This window comes from Palaemon carinicauda, chromosome 22, assembly GCF_036898095.1.
Source record: "Palaemon carinicauda isolate YSFRI2023 chromosome 22, ASM3689809v2, whole genome shotgun sequence".
In the NCBI taxonomy this organism is placed as follows: Eukaryota; Metazoa; Arthropoda; class Malacostraca; order Decapoda; family Palaemonidae; genus Palaemon; species Palaemon carinicauda.
Window position 1 is genome coordinate 46,615,526 of NC_090746.1, and position 20,000 is coordinate 46,635,525.

The window sequence follows — 20,000 nt, forward strand, 5'->3', positions numbered from 1 at the left end:
GATGTTGCCTCTGAGTACCATCCTCTTCGGGAGCATGCAAACATTAAAATGAAATACTTAAACCAAAATCAGAGGGCCAGTTGGCGTGGTACAATTGCAAGTTACACAAAGATGAATATCACGCCCACAATAGATCATACAGAAACACAAAATCAGGTTTAAATACATCATCACCGAAATTTGGAGCACAAAATCAGAAAAATAATAATGTTTTAAAGGCAATAAAATTTCATAAGGACCAACAAATCATCACATACACAAAATAAAGAAAAATGATAAAATTTAAGAGAAATCAAAATGAATAACTTACAATCCCAGCCCTCTTTGATACATTTACCATTATAAGAAAACCATTTCTAACACATCCGTGCCACTGCAATAAGGAGCAACTCAACAGTGAATAATAATAAAAAGAAAAACATAGTTATTAATAACCGAGCAATATTATTTCTCCTGAAAAACAAAAACATCAGTAATGATGTTCAATTTCCAATCCCATGATTAACAATTACCTGTAATAGCACTGAAAACCTCCACCGACAAATGAAATTCTTTAAATACAGTACAACAAAATTGGAAAAACATACATAAAAGCATTGGTAATAGCAAAATTGGTACTTAAACATAAATGCAACAAAAAATGTCTCAGTTATCTGTCACCACACCGAAATATATTTTATTTTTAACCAGCACAACAAAATGGAAAAACATACATAAAACCATAGGTAATAGCAAAATTGGTACCAACACAAAATAATGAAATTTGAATTATTTCCAACATAACATAAATGCAACAGAAATTTCTCAGTATGATAAATGATATACTCGTGATATGCTTAGAACAAAACCAAAAAAAAACCAAAAAAATTTAATTCGTCTTTGCACAAAACACTCGGAATGAACTTACGTAAAAGAAACCTGAGTTTTATGACCTCAATCACCTCGTGGTAGACATTATCTCAAGGCCCACGTCCTCTCGCACTCTCTCGTGCTTGAAGGACGGCACGGACACATGCTTGTGTCACTTCCTCACTTCCCTACCCCTGGTAACCCTGGGTACGGGGTTACCTACTCACTTAACTACCTGTCCCCTTGGGGAATGGACCTAGGACGTCCATATGCACTTCATTAACTTAAAAAGGTACTACCGACCATGTTCTGGCCCTTGGTACCACATGCTTGTGGTTACTCATTGAGTTACACACATGAAACTTATTGATAAACCTAATTCCTTAAAAATACTGCCACTCTTGCCATCCTTAGGGGAACTTCCTATACCCACATGCCATGCATAAGGTCTTACATCAATTACACAGATGACTTTCTCTACCAAAGGGGAAGGAAAAACAACGCTAGATCAAATTCCGTCTTCAATGAAGAACACACCCTAACACCTGCGCAAAAAAATCCGGGAAATTTGATCTCCTACCTCATTCGCGCACTCATTCGCGGGGACATCACTCACAGTCACGGGGCAAGCATTCCCTCTCTTTCTCCGTAGTCGTCAAGATCTTCCCGTTTTCTATGCGCTCCATCCACAGGTCTACTTGAACCTAATTTCTTTCGTTGTCGTTCCCTCTGCTTCCGTAGAGTTATTACATCCGTTCTTCGTCGTAGGATCACTGAGCCCGTGTGGGGGCTCTGGCCATGGTAAGCACCGTGCGCTCCTTCGTTTTGCGGGCATCCGTAACGAGCGGTTCTTCACCCTCGTTACACACATGATTCCACTTCTATTCCAAGACGGGAATAGCATTCCGACTTCCATGGTCGGGAGCGGTGGTGAGGGGTGCTGCTCCGCCCCTCCTCCTCCTTATGCACTCCCTGGGAAGACACACTACCACTCGCTGGTAGGTGGGCATCCCCTACTGCTCACTGGGGGAGCTTCTAGCTCCCCTCCCCCACACTCTGGGTCAAAGATGGCTGGCTCACTCCTTGGCACTCCCGTCCCCAGTCCTTGCGGTCTGACGGACGGCCCGAGGGACCGTTGGTTCCCTTCCCGCGTTGTCATCCCCTTCCTGCATCGTCTTCCCCTCCCTCTCGTTGGTACAGGGGAAACATGATTTCTTCTGCCGCCGCTGTTTTCTTTTTAAACAGCTTTCAGATGGTGGTTTGTGGCCTGACATCCATAACACTACCGCTGTTCATCGTAGGGGCATAGAGCCCGTAGGTGGCCATCTGTTAGTACCACCCCACAGTTTCAACAACCGACAGTCGCCACATCCTACCTCTCAGACCTCTGCCTCGATGGTTGTGTAGCTGCTATCATGTGCGTTGAGAAAACGTTCACAGAGTACCGAGCATACAAGAGCTACACCTCATTTCACCCCTCTCTCTCTCCGTCACCCCCACTCGACGTTGAACTTCTCTTGTTAACCATTGTCACTATTATCTTTTGTTTCCACTTTTTCAAAAATCTCACGTCGGCTAAAATCACTAAGCACAGACGTTAATCGTTAATATTATTATTATTACCACCCCACAACACCTGACACCATTTAATATGACCCGATTTAGGTCGTATTAAGGGGGGTTCACACTTCACAGCTTGGGGGAAACAAAGATAGAGAAAATCCATTCTATAGTTAACACTATTGGAGAGGGGAGGTCATGCACAAATAATAGCCGAATTGATCGTTTTATCATGCTATATTATCTTAAGTTTACAAGGGCTGCCCTTAAGGTTGATTACGTTACGTTACTAAGAAAAAGTCCTCAGAGAAATGGTACTTGTTGGCACACATAGTCGCACCGTGTCACTCTCTGTTGACCTCCAAACCCAGACTAACGCCCATAGGCGCTTTCTTCATCGCCCATAGATGGGCATCGCGATGCCTGATCAATGATTGGCTGTTTTGACCCGAAAGTCTTATGAGAACCAATAGGGAGAGATTTTGGGGACGCTAAGTTTTAACGAACATTTTTGAGTGCCCACGCCACGCCGATAACGACATTCTCAAAGTGCCACCCAAGCCACATCGTAACCCTCTTTCCTTTAACAAAGAAGAAAAATCTGTTGTTACTCACTAATCCCAATCAGTAACAACCTGACTGTGATTGGCTCATATAATATATATATATATATATATATATATATATATATACAATATTTAATCTATATATATATATATATATATATATATATATATATATATATAATTAATATAGTATATATATATATATATATATATATATATATATATATATATATATATATATATATATATATGTATGTATGTATATATATATATATGTATGTGTATATATATGTATATATATATATATATATATATATATATATATATATACTTACTATATTCTATATATTATATTCTTATATATATATATTATATTCTTATATATATATTATATTCTTATATATATGTATATACTGTATATATATATATATATATATATATATATACATACATATAATATGTATATATATACACACACACACACACACACCAAGGCACTTCCCCCATTTCTGGAGGGGAGCCGACATCAAACAAATGAAAAAAAAAACGTGACATTTCCTCTCTACGTTCCTCCCAGCCTGCCTGATGAGGGACTCAACCGAGGTCAGCTGGTACTGCTAGGGTGCCACAGCCCACCCTCTCCCATTATCCACCACAGATGAAGCTTCATAATGCTGAATCATCTACTGCTGCTACCTCCACGTTCATCCAAAGGGACTGGAGGAAGCAGAGCAGCAGTGCCTACCGGAACTGTGTCACAATCGCTTGCCATTCATTCCTATTTCTAGCATGCTCTCTTGCCTCTCTTACATCTATCTTCCTATCACTCAGAGCTTTCTTCACTCCATCCATCCACCAAAACCTTGGCCCTCCTCTCGTACCTCTTCCGTCAACTCAAGCATTCATCGCCTTCTTTACCAGACAGCCATTTTCAATTCTCTCAACATGGCCAAACCACCTCAACACATTTATATCCACTCTAGCTGCTAACTCATTTGTTACACCCGTTGTCACCCTCACTACTTCGTTCCTAACCCTATCTACTCGAGATACACCAGCGATATATATATGTGTGTAATTATGTATATAGGGGGTGCATGCATTTTGAGACTAATTACAGTAGCTTTTTAGTCTATCAGACAAACCTGGAACCATTTGAGGGTACAGAATATTAATTATATGCAACTGATTAGAGTATGAATAATTTATTTTGTATATGTTTTTTTTTTTTTTTTTTTAAATAAAGGTCATGCTGTTCATCTGTTCTTATATATCTTTCAGGTGAATGGGTGCTCCTTGATGAGATCAATTTGGCAAGTGCAGAAACTTTGGAGTGTTTATCAGGTCTCTTGGAATCGGATTCTGGTTCCCTGGTCCTTTTAGAGAGAGGTGATAATAAACCTGTGCAAAGGCATCCTGACTTTAGACTCTTTGCTTGCATGAATCCAGCCACAGATGTTGGCAAAAAAGAATTGCCAGCTGGTATTCGCAACAGGTTTACTGAATTTTATATGGATGAGTTAGAGGACAACATGGATATTATGATACTTATTAATGATTACCTTGTCAAGGTAAGTTGAGTAAATTATTTTTTGTTAGAAAATATGAAGTGTGTACATGCAGTAGGCAGATGTAATTTCATAATATGTTCCACTTTTCATTGCAGTTAGGACCATCAAGCAAGCAAATACAAGGTATTAAGGACTTCTATAAAAAGGTCAAGAAGAGAGCAACTACATCATTGACTGATGGAACAGGACACAAACCCCACTTCAGCTTGCGAACTCTCTGTAGAGCTTTAGCTGTAGCTGCGAGGAATCCATGTCAAAGCTTTCGCCGATCATTATATGAATCTTTTTGTTTATCATTCCTAACACAACTGGATAGAACTTCTCATCCTTCTGTGGTCTCTCTCATTGTAACTCATGTCATGGGCATTGAACCCTCAGAAACTGAATCCAGTAGGAAGAAAAAATTACCATTGGATCCTATTCCAGCACCAAGCTCTGGCAAATATATTGAAATTGAAGGATACTGGGTACCTCAAGGGGAGTGTGAGCTGGATTCTTTGCAGAATGTGAGTATTAAAGGGTTTTTAGAAATATTTGTAAACATTGGTAGTTCCATTATTAAATACAAACCAAGGCTATTTATAGGGGATACAGTAACGTATCAACATTATTTGGATCACGGAGATGCGGCTTTTTCTACAGATAAATTATCTACTGACTAATCAATAAGATATTATATACTGTATTTGCTAAATATTTTTCTTTCATTTCAGTATACTGTATGAATAACAGATCGTAACATAGTTTTCCTTTTAATCTCATGCTTATGTAATTACAATTAATTTTGTATCAATTAACATTTTCAAGTTTAAAAAGCACAATGAACATTACTTTATTGTATGTACTGAATGAACACGCAATGCTACTATGCATATCAAACGTTAGTGTAGTGATATATTTGTCTTTCATTTCGGTAAATAAATAACAGATCGTAACATATTTTTCCTTTTGATCTCAAGATTATTTATTTTTTAAAGGAATAAGTACGTTTTTAAGGTAAAAAACTCAATGAATAGAACTATTGTATGAATGAACGCACAATTCTACTACACATATCTAACATATAGCGATTATTTTTCTTTCATCTCGGTAAATAGATAACAGATTGTAACACATCTTTTTCCTTTTAATCTCAATCTCATGATTATTTGTTTACAATTGAATTTTTTATCAATAAGTACATTTTTAAGTTGAACGCAATAAACAATAAGATATTGTTTGAAAGAATTCACAATGCTATTACCAATATCTAACACGATAGTGATTTATTTTTCTTTCATTTCGGTAAATGAATAAAAGATTATAGATTTTTTCCTATTTGTTATTTATTTCTAGTTAATTTTATATCAACAAGTATATACTTGAGTTTAAAATCACATTGAACTGCACTATGTTTACTCAAAAGATTCCAAAATAGTAAACATATAGAATCTTCAATAAATATGGAAACCTAAACTTACCCTAATTTGGTTTGCATATTACCAGGTTCTTTAACAGATTTTCAAGGATTCTTTTCTGTTCCTATCATTCAATAAATCGAGACATTGCGTTGTGTTTAAATCATTATTTGACCAGGAATAAAAATATTCATATTTATTACTAACCTTAACTATTCATTGTAACATTTCCTATCCGGCAACCCGAAGTACAGTCTTATTTTGCAAATGTCTGTCAGTAACGATATCTAACGTGCATGCATGCCCTTCAATATCATTAACATAACAAAACACTTATAAAACCTTGACTTAGCTTTTAATCCATGATGGTTAGAACTCTCTTGGTGATGTGTTAATTCAACCCTCCCCCGTTGAGATACCGGACCCGATTCGTAACAGAGCTATGTCAGTACTAACTCCTTCTGAGTTATATTACTCAAAGACGACTGAAGATCCACACATGCGTGACCCGCATTCGTCAAAACAAACTTTAACAACTCGTTAACGATTGCTTAGAGTCAACTATTTAATATATTTTACCTTACAAAAAACTTTGACAAAAAGAAATATTATATTATTACAAAATAATTCAATACAACAATTATAATTCTCTACGCATCTCACATTGCATAATGTTCATAATATTTCCCTTACAAAATAAAAGATAAATGACTGTGTACAGGTCTTTATATATACACTATCGTGATTTCATCGTAAGTCACGATATGCACTCTGTGTTATGTATGAACGCACAATGCTACTAAGTATGCATATCAAATGCAGTATCGTTTTATTTTTCTTTCATTTTGGGAAATAAATAACATTGTAACAATTTTCCTTTTTTGTCTGATAATTATTTATGATTAATGTTATATCAGTAAGTACATATTCAAGTTAAAATAACAATGAAAAGTACTTTCTGTTATGTACAAATGCACGATTCTATTTTGCATATTAAACACATTAGCGATTAATTTTTCATCATTTTCGATAAATAAATAACATTGTAATGTATATTTTCCTTTTAATGTCATGCTTATATATTTACAATTAATTTTATATTAATATATACATTTTTAAGCTAAAAATTCTCTCTCTCTCTCTCTCTCTCTCTCTCTCTCTCTCTCTCTCTCTCTCTCTCTCTTTTTGTCTTCTTACTGTCTTTACATGACTAATTAAAAAATATGTGAGTGAGGTGCTTTAATTACTAATACCCCCATTTTATATAACGGATTTTGAGCGAAGCATAAAATCAATTTTTGGGTGAGATAGCCATGACATCCTGATGGAAGGTTCCTTCAGTAGCTTCCTGAGGGTATATATGACTACAGTAGATATTCCCAGAGAATTAAACTAAAGGTTTCACAGAATTCTAACTTCTGGCGCGAGTACCCATAAGGTTTCCCTTTAGGATATCGTATAGTAACGGGACGTATGCTTGACACACCACATAGCTATCTGCACCCCACGTAGTGTTTACGCTTCGAGGGGGAAGTGTGGCAAGTGTCAGGAGGAGCCGTTACAAAACTCTTCTCCTGCGTTACTGTTATGGTACCTAGCGATGTAAACAAACGGCTGCCATAGCTGGCCGCCATCTTGGTTTATGTCACATCCGCGCGCTTCATTCCTGATTCTATCTAGCGTATCTGTCAGCCTCCATGATACAATAAGAAAGGGAGGGGCCTGACGGGCCAGAATAGAGAACGAGGACGGGTCCATCAGGACGTCATGGCTATCTCACCCAAAAATAGATTTTTCGCTTCGCTCAAAATCCGCTTTTTTGGGCTCAAGCCATGACGTCCTGATGGAAGTGTACCAGAGAATTAGTGTATCGTGGATTTTCCCCATTTTGGTAGTGCCTTCTACTTCAAACAATATTCCTTTAGTCTGATGACCTTAGAGACCGTGACATCTCCGTTACATGTCACTACCAATGACATAATCTATGACATGGCTTCCTGCTCCCCTGGCAGGGAAGTCCTGTTCGGACGATAGGAACATCTCGAAGTATCCTGATGAAGACAAATTCACCTGTAGATCTCTTGTCGGTCTCTTAGACAGATCAGGAAAGTTAATTATTTGTGTAGGAACAAATATTTCACTTTTCTTAGGTGAGCATATATCAGACAGGAGCAATATTGTGACATGAATTATAATAGAAGATAAAATAAGGGCAAATAAAACTCAGTAACAGTAGTGTATTTCATATAGAGGGGTGAAATAAGATGCATAGGGTAGCTAAAATTCTATTTTATTCAAGAAAATATTCGCGATAATATGAAATAGGATAAATAATTTACAATAAAATTATTAATTAATAAACATAAACCAAGGACTACATAAGACAAGGGTGTGGAGTCTGAAAAGGAAAACTTGCCATTACACACATGGGTTCCAAAGGAACTAAAAGTCTTTTAAGTCACAATACACTTCATGTCCAAATAAACATGTGGCACACATGTTCAATTCTATGTTACTTCACCTTGTAGAAGAACATTAGTTTCATGCCACTAAATGGCACTTAAAATCACTGTATCGCACTAGGGTCAACACAGGCACCCGTTGAGTTAAAGTCCCGAAATAAGTCGCTGTCCTACACAGCACTAAGCAGCAGGTTTCAATACACTACCTGCGGCTACCACGAATCTTTTGACTTCGTGCACCTGCTTCGCATAGTGTTTAAAGAACACTCTTGAGGATTTCCAGCCTGTGAAAGATCGAAGGCTTTCGAAATCCATTCCTTGGAAGAAATTTAGGGGAGAGGCGACTTTTCCAGGATCTTGACCTGCGGGTGTACTGTCGGGATCCGCTCAGCGAATAAAGTAGGTGATTTTCGCCCTTAGTTGTTTAAGTGACAAATCACTACCCGATGTTTCTCCTTTAAAGAGTTGTCCTCCGCCAAAGTCTGAAGTTCTTCGAAGATAGACCTTTAGAGACTCTAATGGGCATAGAGAGACATCTTCCTTCAGAGGGCAGATTCTCCATGGGCCCCACCTCTTAGTAGGGAGTTCATTCTTAGCGAGAAACGTTGGGTCAGGGAAGAGGGTAAGTTCCCCTGTTTCGGCTGTATCTGGCCCTCTTCTCTAGATAAAGCCACTATTTCACTGACTCGTGCTCCCGAGGCAAGAGCAAAAAGGAAGATCACTTTTTGAGTCAAGTCTTTCAGAGGGCAAGATTCATTGTCCAGGCTAGAGGCAAAATGGAGCACCTTATCCAGAGACCAGGAGATGGGTCTTGGTGGAGGTGCAGGACGGAGTCTAGCACATGCCTTCGGAAGTTTGTTAAAGATCTCGTTGGACAGGTCTATCTGGAAGGCATACAGTAGTGGTCTTGTCAAGGCCGGTTTATAAGTGGAAATCGTATTGGCTGCTAAGCCTTGTCCATGAAGGTGAATGAAGGAGGACATACAGAAATCTATGGTTATTTCCGTAGGATTCTTTGCCTTGACGAAGGACACCCACTTCTTCCAGGATGACTCATGTTGCCTTATGGTAGACTTTTTGTATTCCTCTAGGAAGTGTAAACATCTCTTTGAGATTCCAAACCTTTTCTTCACGGCTAGGGAGAGAAAATCATGAGATGAAGGTCTCTGGTTTTCCTTGATTTGCAGGTGGAAATCGTGTTGGCCGCTAAGCCTTGTCCATGAAGGTGAATGAAGAAGGACATGCAAAAATAAATGGTGATTTCCGTAGGGTTTTTTGCTTTGACAAACGAGACCCACTTTCTCCAGGAAGATTAGTATTGCCGTCGTGTGGATTCGGTCTTGTATTCCTCGAGGAAGTCTAGACTTTTCTTCGAGATCCCAAACCTTTTCTTTGCGGCCAGGGAGAGAAAATCATGAGATGAAGGTCTCTGACTTTCAGTGATGAAGCGAAGACAGTCGACTTCTGAACCTGCTGGGAGAGAACTGGGTCTGGCAGAGGGATCAGCTTGGGCTGTAGCTCCAGGACTAGAGGGAACCAGTTGCTTCGGGGCCACTTGGGAGCCACTAGGGCTGCTGTTCCCTTGAAGGTTCTCAGTTTGGAGAGGACTTTCAGCAGAAGGTTGGGTGGAGGGAACAGGTAATTCTTGGACCATCTGTTCCAATCCAGGGACATGGCATCCACCGCTTTCGCTTTGGGGTCCTCGTATGGAGTCACGTAGAGAGGAAGTAGGTTGTTGTCGCTCGTCGCGAAGAGGTCGATCTGCAGTTCCGGGACTTGACGGGAGATGAAGGAGAATGATCTTGCGTCTAGAGACCATTCTGACGCTATGGGGCTTGTCCTCGATAAAGCGTCCGCCGTCACATTGCGGAATCCTTGTAGGTGAACTGCTGAGAGGTGCCATTTCTTCCTGTCCGCTAGGTGGAAGATGGGTAACAGCACCTGGTTGAGTTGGGGCGATCGTGAGCCCTGACGGTTGAGACATCTGACCACAACGGCGCTGTCCAGAGTAAGACGGATGTGGATTGAAGGACGAGGTGACAGTTTCTTCAGAGTGAGAAGAACTGCCAAGGCCTCCAAGATGTTGATGTGAAACGTCTTGAATAGGGGATACCATGTTCCTTGAACTTGTCGCTGGTGGGAGTGGCCTCCCCATCCTTCTAGCGAGGCATCCGTGTGGATGATGACCGACGGAGGTGGTGGTTGAAGAGGAACTTATTTTTTCAGGTTCTTTGCCTAAGACCACGTCTTGAGGAGTGAGCAAAGCCTGGTTGGCAGAGGTCTTTTGAGATCTCTTCGAGCAATGGATGCGTTTCGTCTCCAGACTCCTGATGCATCTTTTAGCTGTGCTCGTAGCACTGGGTCTGTCACAGAGGCGAACTGTAGGGAGCCGAGCACTTGTTTCTGTTGTCGTCTTGAAATCCATTTGGATTTTAGAAGTCTCTTGACAGATCTGGCTATTTTCTTCCTTTTCTTCAGGGGGATGGAAAGACGGTGTGACTGAAGGTTCCAATGGATTCCCAACCATTGAAACTTCTGAGCTGGAGACAGTCGAGACTTTTTGGTGTTGATTTTGAAACCCAGATGTTCCAGGAACTGGGTCACCTTTCTGCAGGCACGGGAACATTCTTCTAACGATGTCGCTCAGACCAGCCAATCGTCTAGGTAAGCTATCACCTGGATGCCTTGAAGGTGTAGCTGTTGGACGATCGTGTCTGCGAGCTTCGTGAAAATTATTGGGGCCACGTTGAGTCCGAAGGGCATAGCCCTGAAGGCGTATTGTCTTCTTTGAAGCTTGAATCCTAGGTAGGAGGAAGCTTGGTGATTCATTGGAATGTGCCAGTATGCGTCCGCCAGGTCTATTGAGACCGTGTAAGCCTTGTGAGGCAGTAGGGCTCTTATCTGTTGAAGAGTCAGCATCTTGAATTTGTTGTTCGCAATGAACTTGTTGAGAGGGGACAAGTCCAGAATGACTCTGAGTTTGTGTGAGTCGTTCTTGGGAACACAAAACAGTCTTCCCTGGAACCTGGTGGACTTCACCCTCTTGATCACCTTGGAAGAATTGGTGGAAGACTGGAGGTGGTTTTATCCAGTTCCACCCTAGTCCCTTCTTGACGATGCTGTGGGCCCAAGGATCGAAGGTCCAACGATCCTGGAAGAGGCGGAGTCTTCCTCCCACCGTAAGCACTTCATTGCTTCTGGTTTCCCGAGGATTTACAACCTTGGCCGCTTGCTCCCCTTCCTCCTCTCCCTCTGGATGGACAACGAGAGGAGTCTTTGCCGGAGCCTCTACCTCTGGGGCGAAAGGTAGTGGATTGCCTTTCGTAGGCAGGGGTGAAAACTGGTGACTGGGCCACCACCGGCTGAGGGACCAGCTGAAATGTCTGCTGTGGTTGAGCCACTAGCGGGGGAGTAGCGGGTGCCGGAAACTGGCGTTTGGCCTAACGCTGCTGAGGTCGGGGCTTGTTGGACTTCTTCTTAGGCTGTGGATCCTCATCCTGAGAAGATTTCCTCTTTCGGGACATGCCCCACTTATTGAGAAGGTTCCGATTCTCAGTGGCGGCTATGTCCGCAATCTCTTTCACCAGGTCTATTGGTATTTGCCCAAGATGTTGGAGGAGATCAGTTTCCGGGGTTTGTGTTTAACGGTGGCGTCCGCAAACACGAACTCTCTACAGGTTCTTCGGGCCTTGAGGAAGCTGTACAAGTCCTTCAACAAGGTCGCAAGGTGGGTCTTTGCAAGAACCATGTAGTAGTCCGGGACCTGAGTGTCCAATGCCATTGTCTCAAGTTGTACTTGAAGAGAAAGAGAGGTGGCCAGCCTCTCTTTCGTGTCCTGTCCCCGATGCAAGAGAAAGTCGGTGAGCTTGGGTAGGTCTTCATTAAACTGACGTCCAGCGACGTCAGCCTCCAGCTTACCAACCGTGAAGGTAAGCTGGATGTCCTTCCAGCTTTTATCATCGGGAGGTAGGGCGAGGGAGAGAGGCCTACATTCCTCCAATATAGGGCAGGGTTTTCCTTCCTCCACCGCCTTTAACACGGAATTCAGGGCCTTTTCCGCGAAGGGAAAGACCATTGTGGGAGGAGCAAGAAATGACGGGTGTTTCTTGCTCAGCGCCGGTATTTTGGAGTTGGTATATCCTCTGCTCTTGAGGCAGTCAGCCAGCATAACTTGAGCCTTGGCGTGGTCAAACACTATGACCTCCTTAGGCTCGGTCTCCTCCTTGGAGACGGATGTAACAGTCCGGGTAGGCGTCAAAGCTAGGGTAGAACTCCACCTCTTCAAGCGGGACGGCACCTAGCTTATTGTTGATGAAGATGCGTCCAGTCGTGATTGGCATGTGTTTTGCATGCCTCCAGGGATTGGTCACTGAGCAGGAGGGAAGATCAATGACAAAGATCTTCTTTGGCTGCTTCTTAAAGGTCATAAGCTCCCTCTTAAGGTCCGCATGTCCCTTGCGGAACTTCTCTTCCAGGAATGCCACCAGAGCTTGGATGGTATCCTGGGTGCCCGGTACCACAGGTATCATGGTGGCAGATGTAGAGGGTACGGGTTCAGAGACGACGACGGAAGTCACGGAGGGCGCACGGGCGACCTCATCCTCAGAATCAGGGGCCTCCACCTGATCCTCTTCCTCTTCTTGACCCTCCGTCATGAGGGTCCTTTCGGTGTTTTCGGACACATCCGACATCCTCTCCACCTCGTCGAGACGACACTCTCGGAGAGCAGCTGCAACATCCGATTCGACCGTTAGTTGGACGCAGAGGATCTCATCCTTAGGGATAACGGCTTCAGCAGATGCCTTAGGGAAGAGCATGGCTCTCATCTTCTCACTTGGGAGATAGGGGCCCGTGGAGTTTTTCTGAAACCCGCACACCCACTTGCGCAGTTTCTTTCGGGCGTTATCCCTAGCCTCTGCTGACGGAGGGTTGTCAAACGCCTCATCCAGCAGACCCTTGCAGATGTTACAGGCCTGTGGATCCCAATAGCAAAGATTTCCCTTCGTGACGGAACAATCGGCGTGAGTCTGGCACGCCAGGTGGCCGTAAAAGTAAGGGCGACGAACACCGCAGAAGGTGCTCTCACACTTCACATACTCCTGTAAAAGAAAGGAAATGAGTATTAAGAAGTCAATACAAACATGATTAGATTAGATCAAGTTAGTACACTTATAATATAAGATTCCAGTGTGTGTAGGCTTAGGATAGGTAAGCCGGAAAGGAGTTAGGAAAGACACATATTTGTGCATCCCGCCCAGCCAATTGCCCTGACCCCATGCTGTAACTAATTCCAGAAGACCTTCATGGGCCTTAGGGGGAGGAAAAAACATACGTAATGGATGAGCCAAGCTTAGGCTTCCTCTAGGGAATTAGGTACAGTAAGAGGGGGAAGCTGAATTCATTCAGTGTATAAGAAAAAGGGGGGATAAGCTAGGCCCCCTTATCAGATTAGGTCCCGGCAAGAGACTGCACATGGAAGCGCAGAATATGCTGGAAAATTTTTACTGTACAATCATACATAATAGATTTCAGTCTAGGGTATAACTATACCATAGGTGTACTGCCTATTATCCATAGCTGCACAAAATTTGCTACCGGCACGGGGCCGGCAGGAGGGAGGAGTGACTGTCCACTGTAACGCCAGCAATGGTGGTGCCGGCAGCCCGGCGGAATGCCGGAGGCTCAACTGGCGCCGGCAGGTCCCTATCAAGGATGGACCCTTCCCAGCCATCAGTCTATGTGGCAGAGAGAGAGGGTGACACCTTAGGTGATGGCAGATCGGCGGCAGGCGGCCGGCGACGGTAACCGACACTGACATCATTCAATGAGACAGGTAGGGCACCGAAGACTCTGACGGCTGGCGCCAGCAGAGTAGGGGCGGTAGTGGACCGGCACTAAGAGAGAGAGGGATATGATAGGAGGAGAGAGAGGGAAGGGTAATATCCAGTACCCAATCCAATCTTCCTCCAGAAGGAGTGTTCAAATGAAAGGGAGAAGTACTCCTTTTCATCCGGCGGCAGAGAGCCGGCAGTCGGCTATGTTGCCAGTGGCGACCCAAGGCATTGCCGAAGAACACTCGAGAAGGGAGGTCCTCCGCGGGCATACCGACCGACGAATGCTAACCCATAGTTCGACCATATGCGGGCAGCACAGCAGTACGGACCAACCAACGAAAGGACTGAGCCGAACCGGCAACACACCGGCTCTCGGTGGAGTTGTAGGACGGCGGTCAGGGGTGTGAAGGCTAAGCCAACACCAAAGGGATAGAGGGGGAGGGAAGAGGGTACTGAGGGGGAGTGTAGGGGGGAGGCGTAGCTCCCACCGGCACTCCCAGGGATGGGGATTCTGTTCAGGGCTAGCCTATCTAGGTAGGAAGATTCCATTCTCCAGCCTAGGGTAGGTTAGCACAGAGTAGGTACAGCACTAATGTCCTGTCCTAAACTATAAAGAAGCAGAATCCCATGGACTGCCTAACCTTGGCTAGGTGAGCTAGTCTCCTAGACTAGGAAGGGCAGGGGGAGGACAAGTCGCTAGGCCACAGGGAGGACGGGACTTAACCCAACCAAGTGTGGACTAGGGGGAAGGGCAGAGCCCCACCACCTTCATCCTCCAGCAGGGACCAGAAGGAGAGTACATTCTTTTAATGGGGAGCTGGGGGCGAACGACTGGTACTCTGAGGTTCCGTCCCAGACTCAAAGCGCATGTACTATGGCAAGGAGTGGGGTAGGAAAAAATCCTAGCCTAACTTTACCCGAAAGCATATCGAGGTAAGGAGGGGTAGGATGTAGCCTAAGCTACCTCAGAGGGAGGAGATTACCTTAGGAAAGGTAACTGGGAAGGTAAGGGAGTATACTATAGCCCCAGCGTTAGGTTAGGGGCAAGGAAGACAACTACCAATATCACCGAAACCCATTGTATACTCCCTAGAAGGCGAAATAACATCTGCGCAATCACTGAATCTTGTTTGTATAAATGCCTGTGTTCATTTATAAAATAACACTAGGAACACTATTATATCATGCAAGAAGTAAACATGAACACTAGGCTATCGAGCCTAGGGGCTAGGCTAGCAATCTAGCATAGGGTAGGCTAATATAGTTGCCTAAACGAAGACTATCGCATAATATAACTAACTCCTAGCAAGGAAGACTAAATAACTAATGAAGTTATTAGTTATAAGACCCGGAAGGTTGCTCTGGCTAACTAGATAAAGCATGCGAGACGAGCAACAGCGTCGAAACATGACGCTCCCGGTTGGGGCACAGCTCAGCCCCAAAACACAAGATTTAAAGATAAAAAATCGTTACTTTACGGCTGGAGCTTATTTATACAATACAAGAATATGGTACTCAACTTTCCAGAAGAAGGCGAGGCTGAAGATTGCGACATGATGCAATACAATAGCGAAAACTGGGAAAGAACACTGTCAGGATCGCTACAGAAACAGGAATGAAGCACGCGGATGTGACGTAATCCAAGATGGCGGCCAGCTATGGCGGCCGTTTGTTTACATCGCTAGGTACCGTAACAGTAACGCAGGAGGAGAGTTTTGTAACGGCTCCTCCTGATACTTGCCACACTTCCCCCTCGAAGCGTAAACGCTATGTGGGGTGCAGATAGCTATGTGGCGTGTCAAGCATACGTCCCGTTATTATACGGTATCCTAAAGGGAAACCTTATGGGTACTCGCGCCAGAAGTTAGAATTCTGTGAAACCTTTAGTTTAATTCTCTGGGAATATCTACTGTAGTCATATATACCCTCAGGAAGCTATGAAGGAACCTTCCATTAGGACGTTACGGCTTGAGCCCAAAAAAGTACTGTATACTGTACATACGTATTCGTAGCCCACATACTTACAACAAGGAATCTTGCTTGTATTGTATTACAATAAAATAGCTTAAAAATACGAGGATATAAAACCCAGGGAGGTTATTTGTTAATGTATTATCAATGAATTTTGCTTATATTACAATGAATTAGCCCCACAAAAATGCGAGTGTAAAAAACCAGGTAGGTTATTTATGGTATGTACTATGCTGTATTGTATAATAAATTGTCTATGATTGAATGTATGAGCTACTTGAAGAAAACAGGTTATTTACAGTATGCATGATAGAAAATGTACTTATCTATAGTAAGGTTAACATTAACAAAGTATATACAGTATGTACGGCATAGTACTAGCACTGTATATTTATAACTGTATAGTATATATATGGCATTGTACCGTACATATTGTTAGGGTAATTTGTTGATTGGTGTTCATGAGACACAATCTGTATATTTTTCTGGAAAATGCCTTCAAACTATTCTTAAATGTATTTAAATTGTTTATGATATTTTTGATATCATTACATGTTTTATATATCATAATAGATAATTATAAGAATTTTTAAATGGTGTTCTAAGTTTTCACGGTTTTGCTCTATTCATGGGTTGTACTCATATTAGAACAAAGGTATTGACTATCTATTTTGTTCACATATACATATGCAGATTATTAAGGATAAATAATACTCTAGCATATCTTTATTGAATCAGATTTGGGTCGAAATAAGACGCAAATACCCATCAAGTATTTATTGGTAATAAATAACCAGCAAAATCAACATACATAACATAATGTTTATATAGTGTTAATGAATGCAATAAGAAACATGTATCTACATCGGAATTTTCCAACATCCGAAGTAAATTTCGAGCAAATTTTTGACTCTACACCCAAATTTTTTTTCGACACACGAAGTAAACATTACGCCATTGAGCGTCGAGTGCTCAGTTCTCTATTCTTGTGTGTATCGTGTGGTTGTCCTCTGTTTGGTCTGTTATTAACAGTGCTTATTTTTTATTTTACCTATAATCATGGTGCCTAAGAAGCTAAATTTCAGTACAGGAAGAAGGCAATTCTTTCATTAGAATTGAAGCAAGAAATTATAGAAAAACATGAGAGCAGTGTGCATGTGAGTGATACTGTATGGCTAAACAATATGGCTGGAATAGGCCTATGATCTCGAGGATCATCAAGCTGAAGGCAGCCATTAAAGCAAATAACCATTGAAGGGGATCACCATTATTACAAGACATCTTAGCAATACCCTGGAAGAGATAGAACGCCTTTTGTTGATAGGGATAAAGGACAAAGAGATTGTTGGCAACGGTCATTTGTGAGAAGGGCCAGCGTGATGAACAGAAAGAAAGAAAAAAGTGAAGCAAAGAAAACCAAGATAGCATTAACAAGCTCTTTTAAATAAGACTTCTCTCTTTTTCTGTTTCTCTCTAAACATAGCATTAACATGTTCTTTAAATAAAATCTCTCTCTCTCTCTCTCTCTCTCTCTCTCTCTCTCTCTCTCTCTCTCTCTCTCTCATAGTGTTAGATACGTCTATTACTTTTTTTCCGAGAGAGAGAGCGAGATTAAACAAAAATGTGTTTAGAGTACATATGATTTTTAACAGCACCAATGAGTTGAAAAACAATTAAATGTAACTAAGAAAGTAATAACAGCTAATCTGAATTCCTTTGTTAACTAAAACAAATATTGATACAAACACACTCGTGTGCGTATGCACAAACACACACACAGGTGCAAAAATTGCTACGCAGTAAGAGAGACGGTCGGGGAGGAGGTAGAGATGGTGACTGCGATAACATACCGTAACTCGTCACTGAAAGTGATGAAAATAAAAAATCAAAAGAAGAAAAATGTAAAAAATATGAAATATAGAAATAAAAAAAAAATAAGCTAAGTTAGATTAAAATTTCCGTAGTGTAAGTTACGGTATGTTATCGCAGTCACCATCTTTACCTCCTCGCCGATCGTGTATCCTCGTGCGTGTGTGTGTGTTTGCGCATACGCACACGAGTGTGTTTGTATCAATATTTGTTTTAGTTAATAAAGGAATTCAGATTCGCTGATATTGTTTTTTTAGTTACATTTAACTGTCTTTCAACTCGTTAACGCTGTTAATAATCATGTACATAACACATTTTTGTTTAATCTCTCATTTCTGTTTAATCTCTCTCTCTCTCTCTCTCTCTCTCTCTCTCTCTCTCTCTCTCTCTCTCTCTCTCAAAAAATTAATAGACGTCTCTAACACTAACAGAGAAGAAGAACGAGAGAGAGAGAGAGAGAGTATTTATTTAAAGAACATGTTAACACCATGTCTACTTTCTCGCCGATCGTCCGTCTCCTCCTGGCGTGGCAAATCCTACACCTGCGTTGGCCTGTCTCTTAAGGTAAAGTGGCAATAAAACACATTTTTTATTTATTATTTCTTTATAATTATCTTTTTTACATGCTTCTTTCATATTATGCAGTTATGTTATTGTTATGTGTAATTATGTGTAGCCATTTATTAAGGATTTATTATGGGTTTTTAGGCTGAGGAACTAATTAAATGAATTACCTTGTATTCTTATGGGAAAATTCGTTTCTACATCCGAACATTTTCTACATCCGAAGTTGGTTGTGGAACGAATTAAATTCGTATGTAGAGGTACCACTGTATTTCACCTGAAAGGGAAAAATTAGTGCCACAAAACTGAAAATTTATTAAATTTTCTAATATACATTTTTGTGATAGTGATTGTTTCTTAACAGTGTAAAAACACACAGCACAAGTGTTATCTCTGTTTCTTCACCTTAAATAGCTAGAACAGTTCATAGTGCCACCTTTGTGACACTTATCTTCAAGTATTGCACTGTGAAGTGTCAACACTTTCACCCATATTTTAACAGTCCAATCCCAATCAATTCAGTGTTCCTTGCAGCGCTAGACGACAGGTTTCAGGACACTACCTGCCGCCACCTCATAGCGTTTCAACTCTTGCACTTGCTTTGCGTAGTGCTTGAAGAACACTCTGGATGACTTCCATCCAGTATAAGAGCGAAGGCGCTCAAAGTCTATGTATTGGAAAAAATTCAATGACTAAGGATTTTTCCTGGGATCATGACCTGCGGGTGTACTGTCAGGATCCGCTCTGCGAATGAAATAGGTGATCTTCGCCCTTAGTTTGACCCCAAGGTTTCTCCTTTAAAGAGCTGTCCTCTACTGATATCTGAAGTTCTATGAAGATAGACTTTTAGACACTCTACTGGACACAGCGAGACATCTTCCTTCAGAGGCAGATTCTCCAGGGACCCCACCTTTTGGTAGGTAGCTCGTTCTTGGTGAGAAATGTTGGGTCAGGAAAAGGATTCAGTTCTCCCCCTTCTGTGAACTGAATATGGCCCTCATCTCTAGAAAGGGCCACTATTTCACTAACTCTGGCCCCCGAGGCTAGAGCAAACAAAAATATAACTTTCTGGGTTAAGTCTTTCAGAGAGCAATCCTCATTGTTCACTGTTGAAGCAAAGTGTAGGACCAAGAAATAGGCTTCGGAGGTGCTGCAGGCCTGAGTCTAGCACAAGCCTTAGGGATCTTGTTAAAGATTTCATTGGATAAGTGTACTTGGAAGGCGTATAGCAGAGGTTTAGTCAAGGCTGATTTACACATTATTGTATTGGCTGCTAAACTTTGTTCATTAAGGTGAATAAAGAAGGATAAACAGAAATCTGTTGAGATTTCTTTTGGTCCTTTTGCCTTGACGAAAG

General features: G+C 41.8%; 1 protein-coding gene across 1 annotated transcript in view; it reads left to right on the top strand.

Annotated features, from left to right (window-relative positions):
• Positions 1–20,000, top strand: part of LOC137616420 (midasin) — an 814,866-nt gene that overhangs the window by 329,257 nt on the left and 465,609 nt on the right. Inside the window, exons 11-12 of the mRNA XM_068346159.1 lie at positions 4,257–4,546; positions 4,642–5,052. Coding sequence (XP_068202260.1) covers positions 4,257–4,546; positions 4,642–5,052 — 701 coding nt within the window. The remainder of the gene's footprint in view (positions 1–4,256; positions 4,547–4,641; positions 5,053–20,000) is intronic.